This window comes from Somniosus microcephalus, chromosome 3 (assembly GCF_052327205.1).
Source record: "Somniosus microcephalus isolate GS21.2 chromosome 3, FLI_Smic_1.0, whole genome shotgun sequence".
Classification (NCBI taxonomy): domain Eukaryota; kingdom Metazoa; phylum Chordata; class Chondrichthyes; order Squaliformes; family Somniosidae; genus Somniosus; species Somniosus microcephalus.
The window spans coordinates 165,369,667-165,389,698 of NC_140989.1; the positions used below are offsets into that span (position 1 = coordinate 165,369,667).

Here is a 20,032-nt window from a genome sequence, read left to right on the forward strand (position 1 = left end):
CAGATGGTTTTATTAACCAAAATTCAGCTAATTGGATTTTTATTAACATTCTATCAGACTAAACAGTTCTAAAGTACAGAATTAAGAACAAGGAGGAATACATCATTTTAGTCACATCAGTGAGCACCACAATGGAATGTTGCTTGCGACACATCACGATGAAAAGTGACTTTACTCTCTTAATGGTGAGCACAGCGATGAAGCACGGCTTTAGTCAAGAACAGCAGAGTTCACAATACGAGTTCCTAACTGAGTGATGTACTAAAGAACAACGGCACTGTTAATAAACACTACAACACCTTGCACTCTCAACTTGTGGACTTAGATCCAGCAAGCTTGAATGCCTAAACTCAGGCCTTAGCTGGCGAGAGCAGGTCAGCTACTAATGGGAACATTACCACATTAGTTTACAGTCCCATGAATACTTAAAGAACTATGTACTTCTTTAATGCTCTGTAACCCAATTTCGGCAGCCTGCCATTGATGAATATTGGTGTGATGTTTAATGCCTTTTAATTGAGGGGTTCAAAATTATGAAGAGTTTGATAGAGTAAATAAGGAGAAACTGTTTCCATTGGCAGGAAGGTCGGTAATCAGAGGACGTAGATTTATGATGAATGGCAAAAGAACCAGAGGGGAGATGAGGAGAATTTTTGTTATGCAGGGAGTTGTGATGATCTGGAATGCACTGTCTGAAAGGGTGGTGGAAGCAGATTCAATAGTAACTTTCATATATTTGAAAAGGGAAGATTTGCAGCGCAATGGGGAAGGAACAGGGGACTAATTGGACAGCTCTTTCAAAGAGCCAGCACAGGCACAATGGGCTGAGTGGCCTCCAAAACTTAATTGTCAAGACTACCATCAGGTTACAAGCTGATGTGCATGTGTTCATTATAAATATAACTAACTAATGTTACAGCACTGTAAGAATGCAATATCTCAAGCATACTTTAATAACTGTAAGTCATACCTGGATAACCTCTGTTGTCACTTCCTGTTTGCTGAATTTGTAAACAATTACATGTGCTGATACTCCTGCCACACACAGCATTCTACTTTCAGGACACCATGAGATAATCTGAATGGCATATGGGTCTTCATCCACTATGTCTGTGTTTGGTTTTTCCTCCTTATTCCGAGATTTTTCAAATACCTTGGATGTCTTCATCTTATACAAAACTTGTAACGTTACTAATGAGCAAGGAAAATCAAAATATGAAGGATAAGAATATTAAATCAAAACTTGACAGATTTGCCTCAAATTAAAAGTAAATTAACAAATGTTTATTAAATATTGAGCACTTGCTCTTTATGATAGGCTTATTATATTCTTGGTCCTAGTAACACCATCACCGATCAGCCAGTAAATACCAAAGAATCAAACAGGTGATCCCAAAAGACAAGTGCTTGTGCTCTACTCTCCCCCAGACTTGTTCACATTTGCCATATTTTAATTTTTAAAACACTGCTCAGGTCAGTCTCCTGTATAGAAACAAATAGCTGAAGTACAAAAGGAGTGACAGTAAGACAAATTAAACTACTTTCACTTAACAAACATCAGATCTCAACAATTGAACCAATTCTTGTACATTACTATCAAACTCTGAAAGGGAAAGTTGCACTGTTCAAATTAAATGGTCCTCCATATACTAAGGGCAAGGACAGAAAACCATAAGGATTTTTTTCAAAAACTATTTTATTGGCACATCTTATGACTACTACCTCGCTGCATCCCAAGTAATGGTCCGATGCCCTATTTGTGGAGGTCTTTTCTGAAATGAATCCATTCGTCTGAATTTAGTTGAAGGTTATGAAAAAGAATTGCAAAGAGGAGGTCCACTATACCCGTGGCAAGGAAGCTACCTTTTCTATTTCTTCTCCTCCACATCTATGGGTTATACTCAGAGTAAATCCACTCCAGGAGTTAAACCCATCTAAATGTTGCATCAGGATCCAACGCAATGTTCTGTTGGCAGTTAATTCCAGGTCTCAGTCTAAGTGTGCTATTCTGCCACCTTCCAAAGACAGGAAGGACTGCACAACAATCAGCAGCTTATAAACTGAAGATGATCGCTGTTCATTCCCCAGAAATGCTATGAATTTAAACACTATGAAAACACTTTCATTGGGACATAGGAAGTGAGGGCTCACCTACAAGAGTGATCTGAAACACGGAAGCCAAAAATATCCAAACCAAAAAAGTGTTAGGAAACCCTAAAAGTAACCCAATTCAATTCTCTCGTTCCTTCTAGGTCTTCCATTTTTACGATGGCAACTCGGAGCCTAACTTGTGGCAGGTGCAAGTAGGAAAATTGATGGGTGGTGCATGCCTCATTTTACAACATGCTATTTTTTGGGGTCAGAAGGAAGGTGCGCTGAAGGCAAACCTGTCACTTTTCCCATTAAATTTTAATTTAAATCAGGTCCCCTACAGATTTCCTGACTAAGTGATTCTGCTCCCAGTGTGCACTTGGCACATGGAAAAAAATGTAGTTGGAAGCTTTGGCCAGTTGTTCAGAGGTAAAAATGCTTAGTCGAAGTCAGGCTTCGGAGACAGACTGAGGCCTTGAAATTAAAACTTTAAGGAAGGCATTAAAAGACACAATGAACAATTCAATGAGGAAATGTAATCATATTGTCAAATATGTCATTTTAATTTGTTTAAAGCCTTATTATGGACATTAGAAATTTCAGTTATGAAGAAAAAATGTGGCGAATTTCCCCCCCCCCCCCTCCAAAAGAGCATTTTGAATAATTCTATTGGTTTATCAATAAACGATCTATACTGGAAATTCACCTACCAAAAGGCTATCTATACATTTAACCTAATTTAGCATAAGACAATCCTGGGTTGCTTGTGTGCAGGGGGAAAGGCAATCGCACGTAAAGCAACGTAATGAATTTGGTTTAACTTTAGAAATGCAGTCTTCATACCATCTCCCTGCAATGATAACCATGACAGGAAGAAGAAAAACAATGGCCCAGAAATTCGGGTCTCCACAGGTGAGTACGCACGGGGTACTCACCCGTAAGCCCAATGGAAGTGCCGGTTTCGTGCTTTTTACAAGGTAAGTGGTGAATTAATTAAAATTAAAACATTTTTTCCACAGGTTTATTATTTTTAAATACTTTAAAGCAAGGTAAGTTTATTTTTAGCCCTGTTAGAAAATAAAATTATTTTTCAAAAATTTAAATTATTGTTTAAAAGTTATTTCATGTAATTTATAGTTTATTTTAAAAATGCGATTTAAAAAAATTTTTTTTTTGAAGATTTAGTGATGTTTTGGGGCTTATAGTATTTATAGGTTTGACAGCTCTTCCTGTCAAACTTATGAATGAAGCATTCCCTGCTACCATTGGCTCTCCATGGCTCACGTGATCCCAGGGGACGCATCGAACTAACTGCGCCCCTGGGATACGCAAGCACTGCGCGCCGGCAGTTGGAGGAGGCCCAGGATCGCAATCCCACGCGGGCCCACAGCTCAACGGCCGGCGCGGTAGGTAAGTGCAGGTCGGGGGCTTGCACCCGCGGGAAGCCCCCGACCCGAATTTCTGGGCCATTGTTTCAAGACACGGCAGTAACCTGGTCTCTTGGAGAGGAACATTTTATCTGTCACATTTGAAGAAAACTATCTAACTTACTGGCTGAAGCATCCCAGAACTTCAACGATCCATCTGCATGCCTAAAGGAGGAGGGGGAAAAATGGGTTTTAATATTTTGTCCACTTGCATTTTCTTCAAAAGTTTTAACACAAAGAGGAGCCCGAAAAGCATATTGGCACTTACACATGGAGATTAGCTGCAGAATCCTATCAACCGATTTGTTGTAAACTCGCATGCCTACCTTAATTCTTGCTATTATGCAAAAGGTAATATTTTTGAATCTAAATGAGGTAGCCTCACTCCAAATGAGTGAAGAAGTCTAATTTCACATACTTTATATAACATACAAGGAGAACCTAGGGCATATCTTGAGTAAAGACTGACAGAGGCAGGATGTTCCTTACTTACCCTGTAATAATTATCTCTGGGTAGCTTTGCGTGCCTAACCCCCAATTACCTCCGTTGATAGGCCATTCCTAGAAGACATATTAAAAATAAATGTAGGCACCATAATAGTTTTCTTCTGAATACGATGCTCTCGTCACCAATCATACTATCCAGAAATTCAGCTAACCATTTAGGGAAGTCCAAGTGGACAAGAGAGCTGCACTCCTACACGAATCTCACACCAATAATGGCCCATGACCTCCATGAGCCTATTGCATAGATAATGCCAGCTTTGTTTAAAGATCAAATAAAATAAGATCAAATACAAGCAATGTATCAAATAAAAACAGGATCCAATAAGAGGGCTCCTACTAACTGGCTCTTTACTTAAGGGAGAATAGCAAGGAAGATCAATTCCTCCACAATTAAGTTTCCCAACTACAGCTTGGCATCTTCAGAAACATTCAAATGTCTGCTTCCTTCTCTATCTTGAAGTAGTACACAATTAAAACAGCAGCAAACATGGTAGGAGGGCTGGAGTCTTCAAATTCTCAGTCCAGATGTAAAACCACTCTGAAGACACCCATGACTGAAACAGAACCGCATAAGTCTCAGAAGGCAGCCATTTGGCCCATTTGATAAGGAGACTTGTTACAAAATACAATATGGTGTTGAGGAGATAAAAACAAAGTGCTGGGGACAAAGCTAGGCAGCAGACTAAAGAGCAGGACCTCAAAGGTTGTAATCTCTGGATTACTCCCGGTGCCACGTGCTAGTGAGTATAGGAATAGGAGGATAGAGCAGATGAATGCGTGGCTAAAGAGTTGGTGCAGGAGGGAGGGCTTTAGTTTCCTGGATCACTGGGCCTGCTTCTGGGGAAGGTGGGACTTGTACAAGTCGGACGGGTTGCACCTGAACCAGAACGGGACAAATATCCTTGCGGGGAGGTTTGCTAGCACTGTTCGGGGGGGTTTAAACTAACTTTGCAGGGTATGGGATACAGAGTGGAGCTATAATAGAGGGTGATGTACAGCCAAATATGAGGAAAAAATAAGTCAGACTGGAAGGCAGAGCAAATATGTAACGGCACAAGGGAGTAGGGCAAGGCTAAATGGCATTTATTTTAATGCAAGGAGTCTTACGAATAAGGTGGATGAACTGAAAGTGTTGATGAACACATGGGAGTATGATATTGTTGCTATCACGGAGACATGGTTGAGGGAGGGGCAAGACTGGCAGCTCAATATTCCGGGGTATAGAATCTTCAGGCGAGACGGGGGGGGGGGGGGGGGTAAAAAGAGGAGGGGGTGTCGCAATATTAATTGAGACAATTACTGCTGTAAGGAGGGATGATATATTAACAGGTTCCTCTGAGGCCATATGGGTTGAACTTAAAAACAAAAAGGGGGCTAGCACTTTGCTGGGAGTGTACTTTTGGCCCCCAAACAGCCAGGGGGAGATAGAGGAACAGATATGTAGGCAAATCTCAGAAGTATGCAAATAATAGGGTAATTATAGTGGGGGATTTCAACTTCCCCAATATTAACTGGGATTGTCAGAGTGTGAAAGGCTTACAGGGTGCAGAATTCTTAAAGTGCATCCAGGAGAGCTTTTTGAGCCAGCATGTAGAAAGTCCCACAAGAGAGGCGGCGGTACTGGACCTAATTCTAGGGAATGTGGCCAGGCAAGTGGTAGAAGTGTTAGTAGGTGAGCACTTTGGTGACAGTGACCATAATTCGGTGAGATTTAAGGTAGTCATGGAAAAGGACAAGGATGGACCGGAAATAAAGGTTCTAAATTGGGGGAAGGCCGATTTTATTATGTTAAGGCAGGATCGGGCCAATGTGGACTGGGATCAGCTACTTGAAGGAAAATCCACATCGGAGCAATGGGAGTCTTTCAGAAAGGAAATTGAGAGAGTACAATGGCAACATGACCCCGCAAAGGTCAAGGGTGGGACCAACAAGCCCAGGGAACCTTGGATGTCAAGGGATATACAAGAATGGATTAGGAAAAAAAGGGGGGCTTTTGGCAGATACAAAGGACTGAAGACAGAGGAAGTCATGGAGGAGCATAAAAAGTGCAGGGGGATACTTAAAAAAGAAATTAGGAGAGCGAGGAGGGGCCATGAAATAACACTGGCGAGCTAAATAAAGGAAAATCCTAAGGTGTTTTATAAGTGTATTAATGGCAAGAGGATAACTAGGGAAAGAGTAGGGCCCATTAGGGACCAAAGTGGCAAACTGTGTGTAGAGCCAGAGGATGTAGGTGGGGTTTTAAATGAATTTTTGGCATCTGTGTTCACTGTGGAGAATGACGATGTGGACATAGAAATCGGGCAGGGGGACTGTGATATACTTGAACATATTAGCATCGAGAGGGAGGAGGTACTAGCGGTTTTAGCAGGCTTAAAAGTGGATAAATCCCCAGGCCCGGACGAGATGTATCCCAGGCTGCTGTGTGAGGCAAAGGAGGAGATTGCAGGGGCTCTGACACAAATTTTCAGAACCTCTCTGGCCACAGGGGATGTGCCAGAGGACTGGAGAACAGCTAACGTAGTACCATTATTCAAGAAGGGTAGTAGGGATAAACCAGGGAATTACAGGCCAGTGAGCCGAACATCAGTGGTAGGGAAATTATTGGAAAAAATTCTGAGGGACAGAATTGGTCTCCACTTGGAGAGGCAGGGATTAATTAGGGATAGCCAGCATGGCTTTGTCAAGGGAAGATCATGTCTGACCAATTTGATTGAATTTTGAGAGGGGGTGACAAGGTGTGTGGATGAGGGTAGTGCAGTGGATGTGGTTTACATGGATTTCAGTAAGGCTTTTGATAAAGTCCCGCATAGGAGACTGGTCAGGAAGGTAAGAGCCCATGGGATCCAGGGTGCCTTGGCACATTGGATCCAAAACTGGCTTAGTGGCAGAAGGCAGAGGGTGATGGTGGAAGGTTGTTTTTGTGACTGGAAGCCTGTGTCCAGTGGGGTACCGCAGGGATCGGTGCTGGGTCCCTTGCTGTTTGTGGTCTACATTAATGATCATAATCATAATCAACTTTATTGTCATTGTTAGTGCACAAGTGCAGTACAACGAAATGTAGGCTTGCGGCTCCCGAGAGTGTACATTTAGATTAAGACATTTAAACATTCAACATTCATTTGGCTTGTAATACATTAACATAAACATAACCATAATAAAGTGCATTGGCAGATGTGCAGGCTTTAGAGTTTATTTGTGGAGCTCAGTAGGATGACAGCCTTGGGAAAAGAAGCTGTTCCTAAATCTGGTCGTTCGGGTGCGAATGCATCTGTACCGTCTCCCAGATGGCAGGAGGGCGAACAGACTGTGGCTGGGGTGGGTAGGGTCTTTGATGATGGTCCGTGACCTCTGTAAACAGCGTTTCTGGTATATGTGCTCTATGGTCTGTAGCCGGGTGCCGGTAATGCGTTGGGCAGTTTTGACTACCCGCTGCAGGGCTTTCCGGTCATAGTAGCTACAGCTGCCATACCATACTGTGATACAGTTTGGATACATTGGATGTGAATGTAAAAGGTATGATCAGTAAGTTCGCAGATGACACAAAAATTGGTGGGGTGGTAAATAGCAAGGCGGGAAGCCTCAGACTACAGGACAATATAGATGGGTTGGTCAGATGGGCGGAACAGTGGCAAATGGAATTTAACCCTGAAAAGTGTGAGGTGATGCATTTTAGACGGACTAACAAGAGAAGCGAATACACAATGAATGGTAAGACCCTAGGAAAGACAGAGGATCAGAGGGACCTTGGTGTGCATGTACATAGATCCCTGAAGGCAGCAGAACAGGTGGATAAGGTGGTTAAAAAGGCATATGGGATACTTGCCTTCATTAGCCGAGGCATAGAATATAAGAGCAGGGAGGTTATGATGGAGCTGTACAAAACGCTGGCAAGGCCACAGCTGGAGTACTGTGTGCAGTTCTGGTCGCCACACTATAGGAAGGATGTGATTGCTTTGGAGAGGGTGCAGAGGAGATTTACCAGGATGTTACCTGGGCTGGAGCGCTTCAGCTATGAAGAAAGACTGGACAGGCTTGGGTTGTTTTCCTTGGAGCAGATAAGGCTGAGGGGGGACCTGATTGAGGTGTACAAAATTATGAGGGGCATAGATAGGGTGGATAGAAAGGAACTTTTCCCCTTAGTAGAGGGGTCAATAACAAGGGGGCATAGATTCAAGGTAAGGGGCAGGAGGTTTAGAGGGGATTTGAGGAAAAAAAAATTCACCCAGAGGGTGGTTGGAATCTGGAACTCACTACCTGAAAGGGTGGTAGAGGCAGGAACCCTCAACATTCAAGAAGCATTTGGATGAGCACTTGAAATGCCATAGCATACAAGGCTACGGACCAAATGCTGGAAAATGGGATTAGATTAGATAGGGCTCGATGGCCGGCGCGGACGCGATGGGCCTCTTTCTGTGCTGTATAACTCTATGACACACAGGTGGTCAATGCATTAATGCTTCAAGGAAAGATACCTGTTCCTGCTTACAGCTTCTTTGCAGAAATCAATGATATAAAATCTATGCATTGTTCAAATACCACTTTTTCTCTCCAACATGGAGACCATAAATGGACTAGGTGTAAATGCCCTATGCTATTTTAAGGCACACAATTTAAAGAGCAACGTAATTTTGGAAACAAACCATTTAACAAAGAGAGGCTCTAAATACTGAACTGTGAAGATGACATGAGTAATGCCAGAAATGTACAGAGGTGTGCCTATTCACATAAGCAGCAGGATCAGAGGTCACACTGAGCAGAGTCACTACTCTCCCAAGAGGAACAGATTAATGGTGTGGTGTACACCATACTCTAAATAGCAAGGAAATTCTGCGTAAACTTGCGTTCGCGAAGAGTTTGAAAATAGAGAAAAAGCATAGTAGCACGAACAAATTATGTGGCTTTTACATTTCAAAAGATAAATTAAAAACCTTTTTACTGTATCCTTGCCGCTTCTGCTTTGCCCCAACAGAATAAAGTGCAGGAATTAAATCAACAGGGCAGTCAGCAAAATACTCGCAGCAGGTGACAGGCGATTCGTGTATATCCAAAGGGTATGGGTTCTCAAATATAGGGTAGCTGGAAGACAAAGGCATCAACATACATTAACCAGTATTAAAATAAACAGTGGCAACAAGATTTTCATTAAAAAGACAGGCAAAAATTAACTTCCTATAATAGTACAGCACCTGTCATTTTAATTAGGACTTTTCAGATGAGTCTATTAACTTAAGTCATGAATTAGGCAAAGAGGGTACACAGTGACTACCCCATAGCACCCAGTTATGCTAGAAAGGAGCATATTGCTAAAGATTCACCCACAGATGATTGAAGTGTTCCGCTTCTTTCCACTAATTAATCCTTTAACAAAATACGTGTATTGTACTCTGTCCAAACCATTTCTATTGAGTTTTAATGAGGCCTACAGGGACCATCATCATTTATCAGACGGCCATTTTAAAATATCCAGCTCTCAGTTGAAGAACGGGTAGACAATTAAGTCCATGTTGCTGCATGAAATGTGATGTCAAACCTATCACGTGAGTGATCATATTGCGATATGGCAGCCCAAGATTGTGAAAATCCCCCAACCAAGGATAAAGTCAGCAACTGAAGGAGCTGCCTCAGTTCGAATGTTGTATTTTTGTTAAAAGTCAGCATCAATTTAGGTGGCGTTGAGGGATATGGTGGGTATGTGGCGTTGAGGGATATGGTGAGATGGTTGGTAGGCAGGATTGATATCTAAAGGCCTAGGATTCCTCGAGAGTATTCTGTATTTAACTTCCATTTAAAGTTAAACATGACTTTTTTTCCTCTAAAAGGAGATGTCTCCCTGCTAGAGTTCCCATTTCCTCAGGCCCTTCAGTTAACCTCAGTCAGGCGCCTCTTTTTGACAAGCAATCATCTCCAGTCCTGCCACGACTGGACATCAAAAATGTTACCGTAAAGTACAATAGTGACCAGATACGGCAGGAATATGTACCTTCTTTGACTGAATGATTTTTATTTAAACTGAACTACCATATTTCGAAATTTGCAGGTGGCACAAAACTTGGAAGTGTAATAAACGGTGAGGAAGATAGTAATAGACCTTGAGAGGACATAGACAGGTTGGTGGAATCGGTGGACACATGGCAGATGAAATTCAATGCAGAAAAGTGGGAGGTGATAAATTTTGGTAGGAAGAATTGGCCAGAAAAAGCAATAATCCTGAGGATTGGGAGCAGTTTAGGATTCAACAAAGGAGGACAAAGGGATTAATTAAGAAAGGGAAAATAGAATATGAGAGTAAGCTTGCAGAGAACATAAAAACTGACTGTAAAAGCTTTTATAGATATGTGAAGAGAAAAAGATTGGTGAAGTCAAGCGTGGGTCCCTTGCAGTCAGAATCAGGGGAATTTATAATGGGGAACAAAGAAATGGCAGACCAACTAAATACATATTTTGGTTCTGTCTTCACAAAGGAGGACACAAATAACCTCCCAGAGATGCCGGGGAACATAGGGCCTGATGAAAGGGTGGAACTGAAAGAAATCAGTATTTGTAGGGAAATGGTGTTAGGAAAATTGATGGGGCTGAAGGCCGATAAATCCCCAGGGCCTGATAATCTACATCCCAGGGTACTTAAGGAAGTGGCCCTAGAAATAGTAGATGCATTGCTGGTCATCTTCCAGAACTCGATAGACTCTGGAACGGTACCCATGGATTGGCGGGTAGCTAATGTTACCCCACTATTCAAAAAAGGTGGTAGAGAAAAGGCGGGGAATTATAGACCGGTAAGCTTGACATCGGTAGTGGGGAAAATGCTAGAGTCCATTAAAAAAGATGTAATAGCAGAGCACTTGGAAAGCAGTGACTGGATCGGACAAAGTCAACATGGATTTACAAAAGGTAAATCATGCTTGACTAATCTACTGGAATTTTTTGAGGATGTAACTGGTAAAATAGATAAGGGAGAACCAGTGGATGTGGTGTATTTGGACTTTCAGAAGGCTTTCGATAAGGTCCCACATAAGAGATTAGCGTGCAAAATTAAGGCACATGGGATTGGGGGCAAGGTATTGACTTGGATAGAGAACTGGTTGGCGGACAGAAAGCAAAAAGAGTTGGAATAAACGGGTCGTTTTCCAAGTGGCAGGCAGTGACTAGTGGGGTACCGCAAGGATCGGTCCTAGGACCCCAGCTGTTCACAATATATATTAATGATCTGGACGAGGGAATTGGATGTAATATCTCCAAATTTGCAGACGACACAAAGCTGGGGGTGGGGGGGGGGGGGGGAGGGTATGCTGTGAGGAGGATGTCATGAAACTCCAGCACGATTTGGACAGGTTGGGTGATTGGGCAGAAACATGGCAAATGCACTATAATGTGGATAAATGTGAGGATATCCACTTTGGTGGCAAAAACAGGAAGGCAGATTATTATTTGAATGGTAATAGATTGGGAGAAGGGGAAGTGCAGAGAGACCTGGGTGTTCTTGTACACCAGTCGCTGAAGGTAAGCATGCAGGTGCAGCAGGCGGTTAAGAAGGCAAATGGTATGTTGGCCTTCGTAGCAAGAGGGTTCGAGTACAAGAACAAGGATGTCTTGCTGCAGTTGTACAGGGCCTTGGTGAGACCGCACCTTGAGTATTGTGTGCAGTTTTGGTCGCCTTACCTGAGGAAGGACGTTCTTGCCATGGAAGGAGTGCAGCGAAGATTCACCAGGCTGATACCTGGGATGGCAGGAATGACATATGAGGAGAGATTGTGTCGATTGGGCTTATACTCACTGGAGTTTAGAAGATTGAGAGGGGATCTCATCGAAACCTATAAAATTCTGTCAGGCCTGGACAGACTAGATACAGGAAGGATGTTTCTGATGGCCGGGGAGTCCAGAACCAGGGGTCATAGTCTAAGGATAAGGGGTAAGCCATTTAGGACTGAAATGAGGAGGAATTTCTTCACCCAGAGAGTGATGAACCTGTGGAATTCTCTGCCACAGAGGGCGGTGGAGGCCAGTTCATTAAGTATATTCAAGAAAGAGTTGGATATATTTCTTAAGGCTAAAGGGATCAAGGGATATGGGGAGAAAGCAGGGACCGGGTACTGAATTTGGATGATCAGCCATGATCTCATTGAATGGCGGAGCAGGCTCGAAGGGCCGAATGGCCTACTCCTGCTCCTATCTTTTATTTATCTATCTAAGAATGAGGGGGGACCATACATACTAAATGGTACAATTTTGGTGTTTGTACACAAATCTTTGCAGGTGGCAGGACAGCTTAACAAAGCAGTTAATAAAGCATATGGGATCCTGGGCTTTATAAATAGAGGCATAGAGTACAAAAGACAAGTTATGCTAAACTTATATAAAACACGAGTTCGGCCCCAGATGGAGTATTGTGCCCAATTTCGGGCACCACACTTTAGGAATAATGGGAAGATTTGGAGTACGAAGAGATTTACTAGAATGGTTCCAGGGATGAGGGATTACAGTTACGTGGATAGACTGGAGAAGCTGGGGTTGTTCTCCTTAGAGCAGAGAAGGCGAAGAGGAGATTTGATAGAGGTTTATAAATTCATGAAGGGTTAAGATAGAGTAAACAGAATCATAGAATCATAGATTGGTTACAGCACAGAAGGAGGCCATTTGGCCTGTCCCGGCTCTCTGCAGGAGCACGTCAGCTAGTCCCACTTCCCCCACCCTTTCCCCGTAGCCCTGCAAATTGTTTTCCTTGAGGTACGTATCCAATTCCCTTTTGAAAGCCACGATTGAACCTGCCTCCACCACCCTTTCAGACAGTGCATTCCAGATCCTAACCAATTGCTGCGTAAAAAGGTTTTTCCTCATGTCGCCTTTGGTTCTTCTGCCAATCACCTTAAATCTGTGTCCTCTGGTTCACGACTCTTCCGCCAATGGGAATAGTTTCTCGCTATCTACTCTGTCTATGCCCCTCATGATTTTGAGCACCTCCATCAAATCTCCTCTCAACTTTCTCTGCTCTAAGGTGAACAACCCCAGCTTCTCCAGTCCATCCATGTAACTGAAGTCCTTCATTCCTGGAATCATTCTTGTAAATCTTTTCTGCACCCTCTCTAAGGCCTTCACATTCTTCCTAAAGTGCGGTGCCTATAATTGGACACAATACTCCAGTTGAGGCCGAACCAGTGTTTTATTATAAAAGGTTCATCATAACTTCCTTGCTTTTGTACTCTGTGCCTCTATTTATGAAGCCCAGGATCCCATATGCTTTTTTAACTGCTTTCTCAACCTGCCCTGCCACCTTCAATGATTTGTGCACATATACCCCCAGGTCCCTCTGTTCATGCACCCCACTTTAGAATTGCACCCTTCAGTTTATATTGCCTCTCCTCGTTCTTCCTACCAAAATGTATCACTTCGCACTTTTCTGCGTTAAATTTCATCTGCCACATGTCCGCCCATTCCACCAGCCTGTCTATGTCCTCTTGAAGTCTATCACTATCCTCCTCACTGTTCACTATACTTCCAAGTTTTGTGTCATCTGCAAATTTTTTTAATTGTGCCCTGTACACCCAAGTCGAAGTTATTAATATATATCAAGAAAAGCAGTGATCCCAGTACCGACCCCTGGAGAACACCACTTTATAGCTTCCTCCAGTCCGATAAACAACCGTTCACCACTACTACAACAACACAAAAAGAAAATACTGATGCTGGAAATCTGAAATTAAAACAGAAAATGCTGGAGATACTCAGCAGGTCAGGCAGCATCTGCGAAGAGAGAAACAGAGTTAACGTTTCAGGTTGATGACCTTTCGTCACCACTACTCTCTGTTTCCTGTCACTTAACCAATTTCGTATCCATGCTGCCACTGTCCCTTTTATTCCATGGGCTTCAACTTTTCTGGCAAGCCTATTATGTGACTTTATCAAACGCCTTTTGGAAGTCCATGTACACCACATCAACCACATTGCCCTCATCAAGTTAGTTAAACTCGATTTGCCTTTACCAAATCTGTGCTGGCTTTCCTTAATCAATCCACACTTGTCCAAGTGACTGTTAATTTTGTCCTGGATTATCGTTTCTAAAAGCTTTCCTACTACCGTGGTTAAACTGACTGGCTTGTAGTTGCTGGGTTTATCCTTACACCCTTTTTTGAACAAGGCTGTAACAATTCCAATTCTCCAGTCCTCTGGCACCACCCCCGTATCCAAGGAGGATTGGAGGATTATGGCCAGTACCTCTGCAATTTCCACCTTTACTTCTCTCAGCATCATAGGATGCATCCCATCCGGTCCTGATGACTTATCTACTTTAAGTACAGCCAGCCTTTCTAGTACCTCCACTTATCAATTTTTAGCCCAGCTAGTATCTCAACTATAATAAAAACAGAACAGCATCTGCAGTATTTTCCTTTTGTATTAGTATCTCATAGGGTTGCAAAGGGGTGGAAAGTTTCCGGTAAATTTCTGGAAATTTTCCACGGGAAGTTTAGCTTGGGAATTTTGCCCAAAAAAGCATATGCTAGCATAATATTGTTTTTTTTGTATTTCTTTCTTTTTTTTCCCCCCACAGGTCCTCTCTTAAAATTACTAACAGAGATGGAATCTTAATTATTAAGGAATTTCTTAATCAATATATGTTTATCATCTTACTTGGCTTGTTTTAATAATTACAAGTTTTGTGTGTGACTGTGAACAAATGTGTCCTGATTGGTTGGCTGAGTGGATGAGCGATTAGCTCCCTCTATTTGTAATATTTGCATATCGAATTGTGATTGGCCTGCAGGCATCTGTAAGACTGCTATAGTTTTTTTTAAGATCCAGGTTAGGGGTCCTGAGGGAAGTCATTTTGTTTTCTGCTGATGTTGTGATGATGCAGTAAGTAAATCAGATTTTATACCAAATAAACCAGTTACTTGTTGAACTCTGTTGTCCTTCAATTTAAAATATACAAAATAATACACAATTGGTGATGTAGCGTCGTGTGTGTACAGGTCATGCTTCCATCACATGGAGCATCAGCAAAAATGCACTCACCCTGTTGCAATCGTGCTGATCGACCGCAGTTCGACACAGAGATGAATGCCCTTTATTTCTCTGCATAGAACAATGCCACGTTTACCGTCGGATGTGTGGAAGCATTTTACCCCAGGCTAATGGAAAGACTGTGTACATGTGCAAACACTGTAGAAAGCCATATGTAAAGAATGCCACAAAGATGCAGCAGCATTTATCCAAATGCAACAACTTCACTCAAAGCTCACAGCAGTCAGCCCAGAGTTCCTCTGCTTCCATTCAAGAAGATGATGGTTCTCATTCAGCATCAGGCTCCTTATCATCAGCAACTCCTGGCCCACTTGGAAGGTTCTTTGACACAATGGATAACCATAGCCAGAAGAATGCAGATGAGTGCCTTGCTCGAGCTGTATATGCAACAGGCTCACCCCTCATGCTCACAGCCAATGTGTACTGGAAGAGATTTTTCAATGTTATTCGCCCTGCATACTGTCCTCCCACCAGACATGCTTTGTCTACTTATTTGCTGGAGGCTGAGTATAACAGAGTCCAAGGAAAGCTAAAAGAAACGATAGCGATGGCAGACTGTGTTGCAGTTATCTCAGATGGGTGGTCAAATGTACGAGGGGAGGGCATCATAAACTACATCGTCTCCACTCCTCTCCCAGTGTTCTACAAGAGCACAGACACGAAGGACAATAGGCATACAGGCACATACATTGCTGACGAGCTGAAAGCGGTCATCAACGATCTTGGATCACAAAAGGTCTTTGCAGTAGTTACTGACAATGCTGCGAATATGAAGGCTGCTTGGGCTCAAGTGGAGGAGGACTACCCTCATATTACGTCTATTGGGTGCGCAGCTCATGGGCTTAACCTGCTCCTCAAGGACATCATGGGTTTGAGAACCATGGAAGCACTGTACAAGAGAGCCAAGCAAGTTGTTAAGTATGTCAGGGGAAAACAGGTAGTTGCAGCAACCTACAACTCCAAGCAAATGACAAAGAACAAGAACACCACACTGAAGCTGCCCAACAACACTAGATGGGGCGGTGTTGTCATAATGTACAACAGCCTTCTGGAGGGTAAGGAGTCGCTGCAAGAAATGGCAATATCCCAGTCTGGGGATATGGAAACCACCATCAAGAAAATACTGCTGGATGATGTGTTTTGGGAGAGAGTGGTTAGCAGCCTTAAACTACTCTCACCAGTAGCATCTGCAATTGCTCAGATTGAAGGAGATGACGCTGTCTTGTCAGATGTTCTCAGGCTTTTTACTGATTTAAAAGAACAAATCAGCATTGCCCTACCCACATCCCTGCTGCTCAAAGCAGAGGAGAAGGCAATTGTTCAACTCATACAGACGCGTCAAGAATTTTGTGTCAAGCCGATTCATGCTGTAGCATACATGCTGGACCCAAAGCATGTTGGGAGACCAATACTTTCTGGAGAACAGATCAACAGCGTTTACAGTGTGATTTCTACCCTCTCACACCATCTCAATCTGGATGTGGGCAAAGTTCTGGGAAGTCTGGCAAAGTTCTCTACCAAGCAAGGTCTTTGGAATGGGGATGGGATATGGGAATCATGCAAGCATATCAGTGCACATACCTGGTGGAAGGGACTTTGTGCATCTGAGGTCCTGTCACCTATTGCATCGGTGATACTCCAAATCCCACCTTCATCAGCGGCCTCTGAACGAAACTGGTCACTTTTTGGGAATACGCATACAAAGGTGCGCAACAGGCTGACTAACAAGAGAGTGGAGAAACTGGTGGCTATCCGGGCGAACCTGCAACTTATTGAGCCAGATACAGAAGTGTCCACCACACAGCTAGACACTGACAGAGGAGGAAATGGACACATCAGAGCCAGAGTCAGAGAATCAGAAGGAGCAATGAGGAGTAGAAGACTCAGAAGACTCATGAGTAGAAGACTCAAAGGGACAAAATAAGGACAAATTACAGGCTAAATAAGCTGACGCTCTTTTTATTTTATTTTAGATGGGTCTTTTTTGTGGGGGTTCAATAAAGTTCAAAATTATAACCTAAATAAAGTTTTGAAAGCCTGTTTTTATTTGTATGGAACAGTATGTCTATTTTGACAACAAAGATAATATAAGGGTCAGAGACAAAAACAATCAGTGTGCAAAAAAACTCAAAATTCCCATAAATTCCCAAAAATTCCCATGGAAATTTTCCTCTTAAAAATTCCCAGAATTTTGCAACCCTAGTATCTCACTACCTCCTCTTTCACCATGACTTTGGCAGCATCTTCCTTGGTAAAGACAGATGCAAAGTACTCATTTAGTATCTCAGCCATGCCCTCTGCCTCCATGCATAGGTCTCCATTTTGGTCCCTAATCGGCACCACCCCTCCTCTTACTACCCGTTTACTATTTATATGCCTACAGACGACTTTTGGATTCACTTTCATGTTAGCTGCCAATCTATTCTCATACTCTGTCTTTGTCCTTCTTAATTCCTTTTTCACTTCCCCTCTGAACTTTCTATCTCCAGCCTGATTCTCATTTGTATTCTCAACCTGACATCTGTCAAACACCCCCTTTTTCTGCTTCATCTTACTCTCTATCTCTTTCATCATCCAGGGAGCTCTGGCTTTGATTGCCCTACCTTTCCCCCTCGTGGGAATGTACCTCGATTGTACCTGAACCAACTCCTCTTTAAAGGCAGTGCATTGTTCGATTACAGTTTTGCCTGCCAATCTTTGATTCCAATTTACCCGGGCCAGATCCATTCTTAACCCACTGAAATTGGCCTTCCTCCAATTAAGTATTTTTACTCTAGATTGCTCCCTGTCCTTTTCCATAGCTAATCTAAACCCTATGATACTGTGGTCACTGCTCCCTAAATGTCCCCCTACTGACATTTGCTCTACTTGACCCACCTCATTCCCCAGAACCAGCAATGCCTCCTTCCTCGTTGGGTCGGAAACATACTGATCAAGAAAGTTCTCCTGAACACACTTCAGAAATTCTTCCCCCTCTCTACCCTTTACACTATTACTATCCCAGTCTGTATTAGGATAGTTGAAGTCCACCATTATCACTACTCTATAGTTCTTGCACCTCTCTGTAATTTCCCTGCAAACTTGCTCCTCTATATCCCTCCCATTAGTTGGCATCCTATAGAATGCACCTAGTAGTGTAATGGCACCTCTATTTCTCAACTCTAACCAAATAGATTCTGCCCTTGGACATCCTCTCTCTCCAGCATTGTAATATCCTCCTTAATCAATACTGCCACCCCACTTCCTTTCTTTCGTTCCCCATCTTTCCTGAACACCTTGTATCCAGGAATATTTAGTACCCAATCCTACCCTTTTTTGAGCCAGGTCTCAGTTATCGTCACAACATCATATTCTCATGTGTATTTGCGCCTGCAGCTCAACAACCTTAGGAGCCACACTTGTATTCTCTCTTAGTCTGACCCCACTTGATACCATACTATTTCTTACTCTAGTGCTATCTGTCTCTCCCAATCCTTTGTGCACCTCGTGTCTCCTTTCTTATGCTACAACCTGGTGCCCATCCCCCTGCCAAATTAGTTCAAACCCTCTCCAACGGCACTAGCAAACCCCTCCCGGCTCTGTTGCGGTGCAAGCCATCCAGCCTGTACAGGTCCTGCCTCCCCCAGAACCAGTCCCAATATCCCAGGAACCTAAAGCCCTCCCTCCTGCACCATCTCTCCAGCCACGCATTCATCTGCTGTATCCTGCTATTTCTATATTCACTAGCTCGTGGCACTGGAAGTAATCCGGAGATCACCACCTTGGAGGTCCTGCTTCTAAATCTCTTTCCTAGCTCCCTAAAATCTGCCTGTGGGGCCTCATCCCTCTTTCTAACTATGTCGTTGATACCGATATGGCCCACGACCTCTGTCTGTTCACCCTCCCCCCCCCTCAGAATGTTCTGCAGCCGCTCAGTAGCATCCTTGACCCAGGCAGGCAACATACCATCCTGAAATCATGGCTGCGGCTGCAGCTGCAGAAACGCCTGTCTGTTCCCTTAACTATCGAATTTATCACTATTGCTTTCCCGATCTTCCTCAGCCACCAATGATGCCGTGGACTTGGCTTTGGCTGTACTCCCCAGAGAAGCCATCGCCCTCACCAGTATTCAGTCCTGAATACTGGTTAGCGAGTGAGAGGCACTCAGGGGACTCCTGCACTACCTGCCTTGTCCTCCTTGTCTTTCTGACAGTCACTCATTCCCTCTCTGCCTGCACACTCGCACGCTGAGGGGTGACCACCTCCTGAAATGTGCTGCCCACGAAGCTCTCAGCCTCACGGATGCACCGCAGTGACGTCAGCTGCTGCTCAAGCTCCGAAACCCGGAGCTCGAGCTCCTCCAGCTGACAACACTTCCTGCACATGTGGTTGTCCAGGACACGGGAAGCATCATGGAGTTCCCACATGGCACAAGATGTGCATTCCGCGGGACTGAGATGCTCTGCTATGCCTCTAAATAAAGACAAACTGTTTCCAATGGCTGAAGGGTTAATAACCAGACAGCACAGATTTAGGTGATTGGCAAAAGAACCAACGAGGAAAACTTTTTTACACAATGAGTGGTTAGGATTTGGAATGCACTGCCCGATAGGGTGGTGGATACAGATTCAATAGTAGCCTTCATAAGGGAACTGGATAAATGCTTGAAGCAGAAATAATTGCAGGGATCTGGGGAAAGAGCAGGGGAGTGGAACTAACTGGACTGCTCTTTGAAAGAGCTGGCACAGACTCGATGGGCTGAATGGTCTGCTTCTGTGCTGTACTATTCTATGAGCCTATATTATTAGAGGAACTGCAATTTTGTTGGCCCAGAGATTACTGCAAATGTTCTTTCCAACACAGTCTTACCCATTTTGTCCAAGATCTACAACTACTAAGTCCTTTTCCAGAAGGACAACGACTGCATACGGCTCCTGAAAATCTGCAGGAAAGATGAAAAATAAAACAAATCAGAAATACATGCATACAATCCGTTTGGTAAACTGGTCTGC

The 20,032-nt window shown here is 43.4% G+C and overlaps 1 protein-coding gene across 4 annotated transcripts in view; it reads right to left on the reverse strand.

Moving 5' to 3' along the window:
• The window catches only part of LOC147121525 (syntaxin-binding protein 5), a 324,726-nt gene that overhangs the window by 118,287 nt on the left and 186,407 nt on the right, over positions 1 to 20,032 (reverse strand). For all 4 annotated transcript variants that reach the window (XM_085981855.1, XM_085981856.1, XM_085981857.1 and 1 more), the window contains exons 11-15: positions 19,890 to 19,962; positions 8,957 to 9,104; positions 4,012 to 4,079; positions 3,643 to 3,683; positions 971 to 1,191 (exon numbers count right to left, since the gene is read on the reverse strand). In XM_085981855.1, coding sequence (XP_085837981.1) covers positions 971 to 1,191; positions 3,643 to 3,683; positions 4,012 to 4,079; positions 8,957 to 9,104; positions 19,890 to 19,962 — 551 coding nt within the window. The remainder of the gene's footprint in view (positions 1 to 970; positions 1,192 to 3,642; positions 3,684 to 4,011; positions 4,080 to 8,956; positions 9,105 to 19,889; positions 19,963 to 20,032) is intronic.